The sequence below is a fragment of the Mytilus galloprovincialis genome, chromosome 6 (genome assembly GCF_965363235.1).
Source record: "Mytilus galloprovincialis chromosome 6, xbMytGall1.hap1.1, whole genome shotgun sequence".
Classification (NCBI taxonomy): Eukaryota; Metazoa; Mollusca; class Bivalvia; order Mytilida; family Mytilidae; genus Mytilus; species Mytilus galloprovincialis.
The window spans coordinates 29,905,322-29,918,327 of record NC_134843.1 but is presented as its reverse complement, the minus strand read 5'-3'; the positions used below and the strand labels follow the sequence as shown (position 1 = coordinate 29,918,327).

Genomic DNA, 13,006 nt, shown 5'->3' with positions numbered 1-13,006 from the left:
GACATGCTCATTTCTTATTTTTGAAATTTTACACATTTGTATCCTGATATTGTCAATGTTTGTAGAGCAAAATTTTCTTTAACATGCAATGCTAGTTTTCTGTTTACCTGGCAAGACTTTTCTTTTGCAAAATCCTCCTGCCCCAATACATACATATTCAATACCAACATGACCAAGGCCAGTTTAGCCCTGAATACTTAATTCTATTCATTATTAATGTCTGTATAAAGCATAATAAATGTTTTAATGTCATAAATTGATATATAAATACCTTTCCATGCAATAGGTATCACCATGCCATATGTAAAAATTAATAAAATCACAATGGCAACATCTTTGCATTGAACATCTCTCCCTAAAATGTTAAAAAAAATATATTATGCAAATCAAACACAGAAACTGAAAACCCTACTGACAAAAATTCAGCACTTTCATTTGTTGTATATTTACAATTAGTTCAGCGAATTTTATACATGGAAACTTAAATTTTAATATTACATAAATGAATTGATCATCTTGATTTGATAAGCTCCCTACTAATACAAGCTATAACCAGATGCTCCGAAGGGCGCAGCTTTATACGACAACAGAGGTTAAACCCTGAACAGTTGGGGCAAGTATGGACACAACATTCAAGCTGGATTCAGATCTAAATTTGAATTGTAATTAAATAGTTGACACAGCATAGGTTTCTGACACAGAAAAAATGTTGTCTAATGAACTTAAAATTTTTTTTTGCCTTTGAGCAATTCACTATGCTGTTGAATATTAATCCTATCAAAAAAATGTTTGAAGAAGTTTTCTTTTTATTTATGAAATCTGAAATGAGAAAAATTGAACCCCCCCCCCCCTAATTTTTTTTTCTCACATCCCTCTTTCTTTCCCTTATTTCAAAACTGATCTCAATACAAATTTCTAATGGAGTTTGCAACAATAACTACTCATTTAAATACATCATAAAATATTAAAATGTAACCAGATGCTCCGAAGGGCGCAGCTTTATACGACCGCAGAGGTTGAACCCTGAACGGTTTGGGCAAGTATGGACACAACATTCAAGCTGGATTCAGCTCTAAATTTGGATTGTGATTAAATAGTTGACACAGCATAGGTTTTGGACACAGAATGAATGTGGTCTAATGAACTCAAGATATTTTTTTTGCCTTTGAGCAATTCATTATGCTGTTGGAATATTAATCCTCTCAAAAAAATGTTTGAAGAAATTTTCTTTTTATTTATGAAATCTGAAATGAGAAAAATTTACCCTCCCCATTTTTTTTTTCACATCCCCATTTCCCTTTTTCCAAAACTGATATCAATTCAAATTTCTACTGGAGTTTGCAACAATAACTACTCATTTAAATACATCATAAAATATTAAAATGTAAAATAAAGTGCTTGTTATCACTGAATGGTAAAGATTGTTTTAATTTATCAGTTGGTAGTAAAAGTGAATATACATTGTATATTGTATAAAACAATGATTTAAGTTGATTCAATTGCTATTCTGGACAAAGAAAGATAACTCCAATTGAAAATTTTTTGCTATTGCACAATATTATGCAATTAAATATTTCTTGCTATTGCGCAATACTGTGCAATTGAAAATAGTTGCTATTGCACAATACTGTGACCCTTTGGACTTTAATGTAGACCAATTTGAAAACGGGACCAACAATTAAGAATCTACATACACAGTAAGATTTGGCATATCAAAAAACCTCATATATTCCATTTTTGTTGAAAATAAACAAAGTTTAATTTTGGACCCTGATTTGGACCAACTTGAAAACTGGGCCAATAATCAAAAATCAAAGTACATGTTTAGATTCAGCATATCAAAAAACCCCAAGAATTCAATTTTTGTTAAAATCAAACCAAATTTAATATTGGACCCTTTGGACCTTAATGTAGATCAATTTGAAAACGGGACCAACAAATATGTGTCCATAGTACACGGATGCCCCACTCGCACAATCATTTTCCATGTTAAGTGGACCGTGAAATGAGGGTCAAAATTCTTATTTGGCATTTCAATTAGTAAGATCATATCATAGGGAACATGTGTACTTAGTTTCAAGTTGATTTGACTTCAACTTCATCAAAAACTACCTTGACCAAAAACTTTAACCTAAACTTCGCACTATCACTTTCTATGTTCAGTGGACTGTGAAATTGGGGTCAAAACTTTAATTTGGCATTAAAATTAGAAAGATCATATCATGGGGAACATGTGTACTAAGTTTAATGTTGATTGGACTTCAACTTTATCAAAAACTACCTTGACCAAAAACTTTAAACTGAATCCTGGCGAACGGACGCTCAGACGGTACGACAGACAAACAGACATACAAACCAGAAAACATAACGTCCCTCTACTATCGTAGGTGGGGCATAAAAATTAAGAATCTAAATACACAGTTAGACTTGGCATATCAAAGACCCCCAATAATTCAATTTTTGATGAAAACAAACAAAGTTTAATTTTGGACCCTTTTGGCCCCTAATTCCTAAACTGTTGGGACCAAAACTCCCCAAATCAATCCCAACCTTCCTTTTGTGGTCATAAACCTTGTGTTTAAATTTCATAGATTTCTATTATTTGGGCCCTTTTTGGACCCTAATTCCTAAACTGTTGGGACCAAAACTCCCAAAATCAATCCCAACCTTCCTTTTTTGGTAATAAACCTTGTGTTTACATTTCATAGATTTCCATTTACTTATACTAAAGTTATGGTGCGAAAACCAAATGTCTTGTGGCGACGACGACGCCGACACCAACGTCATACCAATATACAACCAAAATTTTTTAAATTTTTGCGGTCATATAAAAACCAAGAAAAATGCCTATTATGGCCCTTTTTTGGCCCCTAATTCCTTAACTGTTGGGACCAAAACTCCAAAAATCAATCTAAACCTTTCTTTTGTGTTCATTAACCTTGTATTTAAATTTCATAGATTTCTATTGACTTAAACTAAAGTTATAATGTGAAAACTAATGTGTCTTCGGACAACGACTACGATGCATGACGACGACGACGATGACAACGACGAAGCAAACATCATACCAATATACCACCGCAAAATTCGTATAAAAATTGCTTGCAGGCTTAGGCTACCACTCAACATTATAAACCTGCAGACCAAGTATAAAACATTCCCTTTTATAGAACCAGTTAATTTGGAAGAAATTTTTCCTTGTACAATAAATGTTATAATTTCGAAGTACATGTAACGTCAAACAGGACATGTTAGCACTATACAGATTTAAAATAGCTTTCAGGCTACGACTTAACATTACCAAGATACAGACTAAATATCAAATCATTTCAATCCAAAGAAGTCTAGAAATTTTTGAAGAAATTTTCTACCTGAGATTTTTTAGACATACAGCCTAATGATAGTGTCAACCAAATTGGTTTTGAATCAAAAATTATAACCACTCCATATCTTATTATAATGGATAGTAATTTATAAATTGACTTTGTTAAAACATTAAAAAAAAATGTACTTACATGTCTTCTTCTTTATGTATTTGAATATGTAAACTGGAAATATAAAATTTTTGTGAGAGATAAATTCAGATAACATGATTGAAAAATAAATTTTCTTTGATTGCATAGAGATAGTGTAAGAAAAACAAACACATTTATAAATAAAATGCCTTCTAATGGCAAAAGGGCAAAGATGAAATTGGACTCTTCTTAATTGTTTGAATTAATAAACTCCAATTACATAACATGATGATAGCATAACATTTTTTTTCTTCATAGGCTGCAATCTTGTAGTCAGCATCTTATTTGCCAAACCGACAATAAGAATAACACATGATATGTGGTACAATTGCTGAAAGATCCATACACTTACACACAAGTTATTATCTGGAAACTACAAAAATGCTTGTTTTTGGCCCCTAAATCATACACTGTTGGTACCTTATACCCCAAAATCAATCCCAACCTTCCTTTTCTCGTAAAATGTCATAAAGATCCATTCGCTTAAACCATGGAAGTATTATATTGACAGGAACTTCAACGAAAAATTAGCACATTCACATCCAACTGATTTCATTAGGACACTAAAAGGTTCCGACTCAGTGTGTCAAGTATGTGATAACTCCTTTATAAGGTAACTGCGATGCCGCCGTCGTCTGTATAGTTTACAGAAACTGACATGATCTGTTATCTACCTATCAATGTGAATAAACACGGAAACTCTTGTGGCTTTTTGCCTATTGCTGAAACAATCTAAAAAATTTGTCCATATTTAACAGAATGACAAAAGAAAATTAACTGTATTCGGAAAGAAGTTAAGATTATTTTTAGTTTTGTTTATTATGTTTTTATCACTGGAACTAGGAAATAGGGAAATATCCTATTATGAAAATTACATGACTCTGAAGTAGAGTGTTTGAAGAAAACAAGAGGCTCTCAAGAGCCTGAATCGCTCACCTTAATTCTTTTGGTTAAATCTCTCATCAATGATTATTTGTTTTTTGGATCGTCCTATTTTCTTCAAAAGCCAACAAAAATAATCATTTTCTCCTATGTTCTATTTTAGCCATAGGAGCTATGTTTCTTGACATACAAGGAAATAAAATATAAAATTTATACTAGATACTCTGAAACTCATTTAGCCTAAGTTTGGCTGAAATTGATACAGCAGTTTCAAAGGAGAAGATTTTTTAAAGTAAGTCAACATGATGAACAAATTGTGAAAAAAGTCTTTAAAGGGCAATAACTCCTTAAGGGGTCAATTGACAATTTTGGTCAAATTGACTTAATTGAAGATCTTACTTTGCTGAACATTATTGCTGTTTACAGTTTATTTCTATCTATAATTATATTCAAGATAATAAACAAAAACAGCAAAATTTCCTTAAAATTATCAATTCAGGGGCAGCAACCCAACAACAGGTTGTCTGATTCATCTGAAAATTTCAGGGCATATAGATCTTGACCTCAAAAAAACAATATTACCCAACGTCAGATTTGCTCTAAATGCTTTGGTTTTTGAGTTATAAGCCAAAAACTGCATTTGACCCCTATGTTCTATTTTTAGCAATGGCGACCATGTTTGTTGATAGATCATAACTTCGGATACAATTTACAAACAAGATACCCTAAGGAACATTCAGTTAAAGTTTGGAAGTATTTGGCCCAGTAGTTTCAGAGGAGAAGATTTTTGTAAAAGATTACTAAGATTTACGAAAAATGGTTAAAAATTGACTATAAAGGGCTATAACTCCTAAAGGGGTCAACTGACTATTTCCGTCATGTTGACTTATTTGTAAATCTTACTTTGCTGAACATTATTGCTGTTTACAGTTTATCTCTATCTATAATAATATTCAAGATAATAACCAAAAACAGCAAAATTTCCTTAAAATTACCAATTCAGGGGCAGCAACCCAACAACAGGTTGTCTGATTCATCTGAAAATTTCAGGGCAGATAGATCTTGACCTGATAAACAATATTACCCCATGTCAGATTTGCTCTAAATGCTTTGGTTTTTGAGTTATAAGCCAAAAACTGCATTTGACCCCTATGTTCTATTTTTAGCAATGGCGACCATGTTTGTTGAAAGATCATAACTTCGGATACAATTTACAAACTAGATACCCTAAGGAACATTCAATTAAAGTTTGGAAGTATTTGGCCCAGTAGTTTCAGAGGAGAAGATTTTTGTAAAAGATTACTAAGATTTACGAAAAATGGTTAAAAATTGACTATAAAGGGCAATAACTCCTAAAGGGGTCAACTGACCATTTCCGTCATGTTGACTTATTTGTAAATCTTACTTTGCTGAACATTATTCCTGTTTACAGTTTATCTCTATCTATAATAATATTCAAGATAATAACCAAAAACAGCAAAATTTCCTTAAAATTACCAATTCAGGGGCAACAACCCAACAACGGGTTGTCTGATTCATCTGAAAATTTCAGGGCAGATAGATCTTGACCTGATAAACAATATTACCCCATGTCAGATTTGCTCTAAATGCTTTGGTTTTTGAGTTATAAGCCAAAAACTGCATTTGACCCCTATGTTCTATTTTTAGCAATGGCGACCATGTTTGTTGATAGATCAAAACTTCGGATACAATTTATAAATAAGATACCCTAAGGAACATTCAGTTAAAGTTTGAAAGTATTTGGCCCAGTAGTCTCAGAGGAGAAGATTCTTGAAATAGTTTACGACGACAGACGACGACAGACGACGGACGACAGACGACAGACGACGACGGACGCCAAGTGATGGCATAAGCTACAGGTGAGCTAAAAATGTGAAGCACATGTAGTTTGCTGGAAAACTCAAATATTAGGTTAAAGAATGTAAACTTTTATCGAGTGTAACACAAGTATTTATGTTTTTCTCCATTGTAAAATGTTATTAACTTATTTATCAAATATGTTTTATAGTCTAAAAGAGGTTAATAATAACATGCATGTGATGACCTCTAGATAGCAATATCAGGTTACCAGACATGCAGATGAATTGTTACACCTTTTATAATAATTCCAAAGTTGTAAAGAAACCTGACTTCTGACAGATTTATTTTTACGGATGGCTTTAAATAATTGTCTGGATGCATTTAAAGAACGGTCACCATGATTGGCTCTGGGAAGTTTAATTTTTTTATCATGGAAACCAAATTATAATTCATTAATGTGTTAACCAGATGCTCTGCAAGGCGAAGCTTTATATGACCGCAGAGGTCGAACCCTGAACATTGGGACAAGTATGGACACAACATTCAAGCTTGATACAGCTCTGAATTTAGATTGTGATAAAATAGTTGACACATTACACAGGTTTCTGACACATAATGAATGTGGTCTAAGAACTTAAACTTAAAAACTTTAAATTTTAAATTGGACATTACCTATTATGGTCCAATATCCAAAACCTAAATACATGGTTAGATTCAGCATACCAAAGAACCCCAAGAATTAAATTTTTGATGAAATCAAATAAAGTTCAATTTTGGACCCTTTAGACCTCAATGTGGACCAATCTGATAACCAGGCCCAAACATCAACAAGAGGCTTTCACAACGACAGCAAAACGGATTTATTAACATTTATTTGTGTCCTGGCAATATCACAAGAACCATTACTGATGAATGGTGAAAGTGAAAATCGTCAATATCAAATTTGACCTCCATTTGGTCATCAGTATCAACATATTAAAATTTGAAAAGCTTAGATTGAATGGTTCATGATTAAATGCAACAACGTGAATGGAAACGCCATTTTACGATCTTTCAAGAACCATAACTCCTGAACGGTAAAAGTCAAAATCGTCATTATTGAACTTGACCTCTATTTTGTCATCAGTAACAACATTTTAAAATTTCAAAAGCTGTGGTTGAATGGTTCATGAGAAAATGCATGGACACGACGGGAAACACCATTTTTCAATCTTTCAAGAACCATAACTCCTGAATGGTAAAAGTCAAAATCGTCATTATTGAACTTGACCTCCATTTTGTCATCAGTAACAGCATATCAAAATTTCGGAAGCCTTGGTAGAACAGTTCATGCATATTATGCACGGACACGACTGGAAACTCCATTTTTCAATCTTTCAAGAACCATAACTCCTGAACAGTAGAAGTCAAAATCGTCATTATTGAACTTGACCTCCATTCTGTCATCAGTAACAACATATTAAAATTTGGGAAGCTTTGGTAGAACAGTTCATGCGTAAATGCACGGACACGACTGGAAACTCCATTTTTCAATCTTTCAAGAACCATAACTCCTGAACGGTAAAAGTCAAAATCGCCATTATTGAATTTGACCTTCGTATAGTTGTCAGTAATAACATATTAAAATTTTAAAAGCTTTGGTTGAACGGTTCATGAGTTAATGCACGGACAACATTTGATTGCCGCCCGCACGACAGCCCGACCGCCCGCCGTACATCCCCAAATGAAATAAACAGCTGCGCCATGAGCGCATGATACGCCCGACGTCTTGTGTGGAAGTTTTATGCAATAATCATAAATAGTTTCTGAGAAAGTTTTAAGCAATAACTATTTATTGTTTTTGAGACACAGTGGGGACATGTGAAATCTCCAATCCTGTTTTTTTTTTTACAAAAAACTAAATTTCACTAAAATAAAATTTTGAATCAAAACCAAAAAGTATACAGATCTTTAGATTAATATAACAAAGAAGTGTGTAAAGTTTTAAGCAATAATCAAAAATTATTTTTGAGATACGGCGCGACATGTAAAAACAAGAGGCTGTCACATCGACAGCAAACCGGATTTATTAACATTTATTTGTGTCCTGGCAATATCACAAGAACCATTACTGATGAATGGTGAAAGTGAAAATCGTCAATATCAAATTTGACCTCCATTTTGTCATCAGTATCAACATATTAAAATTTGAAAAGCTTAGATTGAATGGTTCATGAGTAAATGCAACAACCTGAATGGAAACGCCATTTTACGATCTTTCAAGAACCATAACTCCTGAACGGTAAAAGTCAAAATCGTCATTATTGAACTTGACCTCTATTTTGTCATCAGTAACAACATATTAAAATTTCAAAAGCTTTGGTTGAATGGTTCATGAGAAAATGCACGGACACGACGGGAAAAACCATTTTTCAATCTTTCAAGAACCATAATTCCTGAACAGTAAAAGTCAAAATCGTCATTATTGAACTTGACCTCCATTTTGTCATCAGTAACAGCATATTAAAATTTCGGAAGCTTTGGTAGAACAGTTCATGCATAAATGCACGGACACGACTGGAAACTCCATTTTTCAATCTTTCAAGAACCATAACTCCTGAACGGTAAAGTCAAATTCGTCATTATTGAACTTGACCTCCATTCTTTCATTAGTAACAACATGTTAAAATTTGGGAAGCTTTGGTAGAACAGTTCATGCGTAAATGCACGGACAACTCCATTTTTCAATCTTTCAAGAACCATAACTCCTGAACGGTAAAAGTCAAAATCGCCATTATTGAACTTGACCTTCGTATAGTTGTCAGGAATAACATATTAAAATTTTAAAAGCTTTGGTTGAATGGTTCATGAGTTAATGCACGGACAACATTTGATTGCCGCCCGCCCGCCCGCCAGCCCGCCCGGCCGCCCGCCGTACATCCCCAAATCAATAACCGACATTTTTGTCACAAAAATCCGGTTAAAAACCCTCCCTTGTTTAACAAAATACTCAATAACTCCAAAATAAAGTTTTGAATCATCACCAAAAAGTATACAGATCTTTAGATTAATATAACAAAGAAGTGTGTAAAGTTTTAAGCAATAATCATAAATGGTTTTTGAGATACGGCACAACATGTAAAAAAAACCTCCCCCTTTTTTACAAAATACTCAATAACTCAAAAATGAAATTTTGAATCATCACCAAAAAGTATACAGATCTTCAGATTAATATAACAAAGACATGTGTAAAGTTTTAAGCAATAATCATAAATCGTTTTTGAGATATGGTGCGACATGTAAAAAAACCCTCCCCCTTTTTTACAAAATACTCAATAACTCAAAAATAAAATTTTGAATCATCACCAAAAAGTATACAGATATTAAGATTAATATAACTAAGAAGTGTTTAAAGTTATAAGCCATAATTAAGAATCGTTTTTGAGATACGGTGCGACATGTGAAAAAAACACACCCCTGTTTTAGTTACAAAGTGCCGTAACTCAAAAAGTTTTAATCTTATTTTCACCAAAAAGTATACAGATCATTTGACCATCATAAGAAACAACTATGTTAAGTTTCATGAAATTTGGATAAGTCGTTCTCAAGTTACGGTGCGACATGTTTACGCCGGACAGACAGACGGACAGACGGACGGACAGACAGACAGACAGACAGACGGACGAACACCGGACATTTGTTTACCATAATACGTCCCGTCAAAATTTTGACGGGCGTATAAAAACCGACAATTTTGGTCTAAAAAATCCGGTTAAAAATCTAAATACATGGTTAGATTAAGCATATATCAAAGAACCCCATATGTACAATTTTTGTTGAAATCAAACAAAGTTTAATTTTGGACCGCAATTTGGACCAACTTGAAAACTGGGCCTATAATCAAAAATCTAAATACAGGTTTAGATTCAGCATATCAAAAAATCCCAAGGATTCAATTTTGCTGATATCAAAAAAAGTTTAATTTTGGACCACGATTTGGAACAACTTGAAAACTGGGCTTATAATAAAAATTATAAGTACATGTTAAGATTCAGCATATCAAAGAACCCCAAGGATTCAATTTTTTGCTGAAATCAAACAAAGTTTAATTTTGGACCACGATTTGGACCAACTTAAAAACTGGGCCAATAATCAAAAATCTAAGTACATATGTTTAGATTCAGCATATCAAAGAACCCCAAGAATTCAATTTATGATAAAATAAAACTTAGTTTAATTTTGTACCCTTTGGATCTCAATGTAGACCAATTTGAAAATGGGACCAAAAATTAAAAATCTACATACACAGTAAGATTCGGCATATCAAAGAACCCCAATTATTCAATTTTTGATGAATTCAAACAAAGTTTAATTTTGGACCCTTTGGGCCCCTTATTCCTAAACCGTTGAGACCAAAACTCCCAAAATCAATCCCAACCTTATTTTTATGGTCATTAACCTTGTGTTTAAATTTCATAGATTTCTATTTACTTATACTTAAGTTAAGGTGCAAAAACCAAGAAAAATGCTTATTTGGGCCTCCTTTTGGCCCCTAATCCCTAAACTGTTGGGACCACAACTCCCAAAATCAATCCCAACCTTCCTTTTGTGTTTATAAACCTTGTGTTTAAATTTCATTGATTTCTATTTACTTATACTAAAGTTATTGTGTGAAAACCAAGAAAAAGCTTATTTGGGCCCTTTTTGGCCCCTAATTCCCAAACAGTTGGGACCAAAACTTCCAAAATCAATCCCAACCTTCCTTTATGGTCATAAACCTTGTGTTTGAATTTCATAGATTTCTATTCACTTATACTAAAGTTATAGTGCGAAAACCAAAAGTCTTCGGGCACCGCCGCCGACGACTACAGACGACGACGACACCAACGTAATACCAATATACGACCAAAAATTTTTCAATTTTTGCGGTCGTATAAAAAGCTTAACAGTTCTGAAACATCTTAGCAAGTTATGTTTTTGTCTCTTGTTTTATTGCATGAAATATTTGCCATTGGACTTTCAGTAAACAATTAATCAAAATATTTGATATTTTTTTTGGATCACAGCTCTGTAACCCTGTCTCCCCCCCCCCCCCCCCCCCAAAAAAAAAAAAAAAACGGCCAAGTTTTGCATTAAATACTTATTAAAAATTATTTCATTAAACACTTTGTTAACATATTTGTAAAATTTAGCAGTAAAACGCGATAATAATAAATGATAATAATTTTTTCGTTTACTTTACATGAGAACTTTATGATTTTCAAGCTTAACATGTATATAACATTTACGCGTGTTAAAATAATAACCAACGGCCTTCTTCCCCTACGGAACTTAGCTGAACTCAAACCTGGCCAAGCACTGTATGTTTGATAGATGTCGCTCAACTGGCCCTCAACTGAAGCTGGCCATTAAGTTGAGGAAAAGTTGAGCAATTGATCTTTAGTTTTCATATAATTGAGCAAAAGTTGAGCATTCAGACTTTGATATTTTTCATAGTTGAGCAAAAGTTGAGCAATTAGAAATATGACCTGGTGATATAAATGTTATGTGCCATCTTTGTTCTCTGTGTAGTATTGCAAATGGACAGGAAGTATAATTACACTATATACACAAACAACCTCAAACATTTAAAATTTGAACTTGACTTGAGCATGCACATGGCAAGCAAAGATGTCTTCTAGCTATCATGAATAAAATAAGTATTTTACAATAGATGTAGATAAAACCAGATGCTCCGCAGGGCGCAGCTATATACGACCGCAGAGGTTGAACCCTGAACAGTTGGGGCAAGTATGGACACAACATTTAAGCTGGATTCAGCTCTAAATTTGGATTGTGATTAAAAAGTTGACACAGCATAGGTTTCTGACACAAAATAAATGTGGTCTAATGAACTTAAAATATTGTTTTTGCCTTTGAGCAATTCACTATGCTGTTGAATATTAATCCTCTCAAAAAAATGTTTGAAGAAATTTTCTTTTTATTTATGAAATCTGAAATGAGAAAAATTTAACCCCCCCCCCATTTTTTTTTTCACATCCCCCTTTCCCTTTTTCCAAAACTGATCTCAATTTAAATTCCTAATGGAGTTTGCAACAATAACTACTCATTTAAATACATCATAAAATATTAAAATGTAAAAAAGTGCTTGTTATCACTGAATGGTAAAGATTGTTTTAATTTATCAGTTGGTAGTAAAAGTGAATATACATTGTATATTGTATAAAACAATGAATTAAGTTGATTCAACTACTATTCTGGACAAAAAAAGATAACTCCAATCAATTGAAAATTTCTTGCTATTGCACAATATTGTGCAATTAGATATTTCTTGCTATTGCGCAATACTGTGCAATTGAAAATATTTGCTATTGCACAATACTGTGCAATTGAAGATTTCTTGCTATTGCACAATACTGTGCAATTGAAAATTGCTTGCTATTGCACAATACTGTGCAATTGAAGATTTCTTGCTATTGCTGAATACTGTGCAATTGAAAATTTCTTGCTATTGCACAATACTTAATATAATAATTTTGAATCCTGATTTGAACCAACTTGAAAACTGGGCCCATAATCAAAAATCTAAGTATATGTTTAGATTCAGCATATCAAAAAAGCCCAAGAATTCAATTTTTGTTAAAATCAAACTTAGTTTAATATTGGACCCTTTGGACTTTAATGTAGACCAATTTGAAAACGGGACCAAGAATTAAGAATCTACATACACAGTTAGATTTGGCATATCAAAGAACCCCAATTATTCAATTTTTGATAAAATCAAACAAAGTTTAATTTTGAACCCCGAT

At 33.0% G+C, this 13,006-nt stretch overlaps 1 protein-coding gene across 1 annotated transcript in view; it reads right to left on the bottom strand.

Annotated features, from left to right (window-relative positions):
* The window catches only part of LOC143079325 (uncharacterized), a 186,801-nt gene that overhangs the window by 120,343 nt on the left and 53,452 nt on the right, over positions 1-13,006 (bottom strand). The window contains exons 5-6 of the mRNA XM_076254583.1: positions 3,516-3,548; positions 272-355 (exon numbers count right to left, since the gene is read on the bottom strand). Of these exons, the coding sequence (XP_076110698.1) occupies positions 272-355; positions 3,516-3,548 (117 nt within the window). The remainder of the gene's footprint in view (positions 1-271; positions 356-3,515; positions 3,549-13,006) is intronic.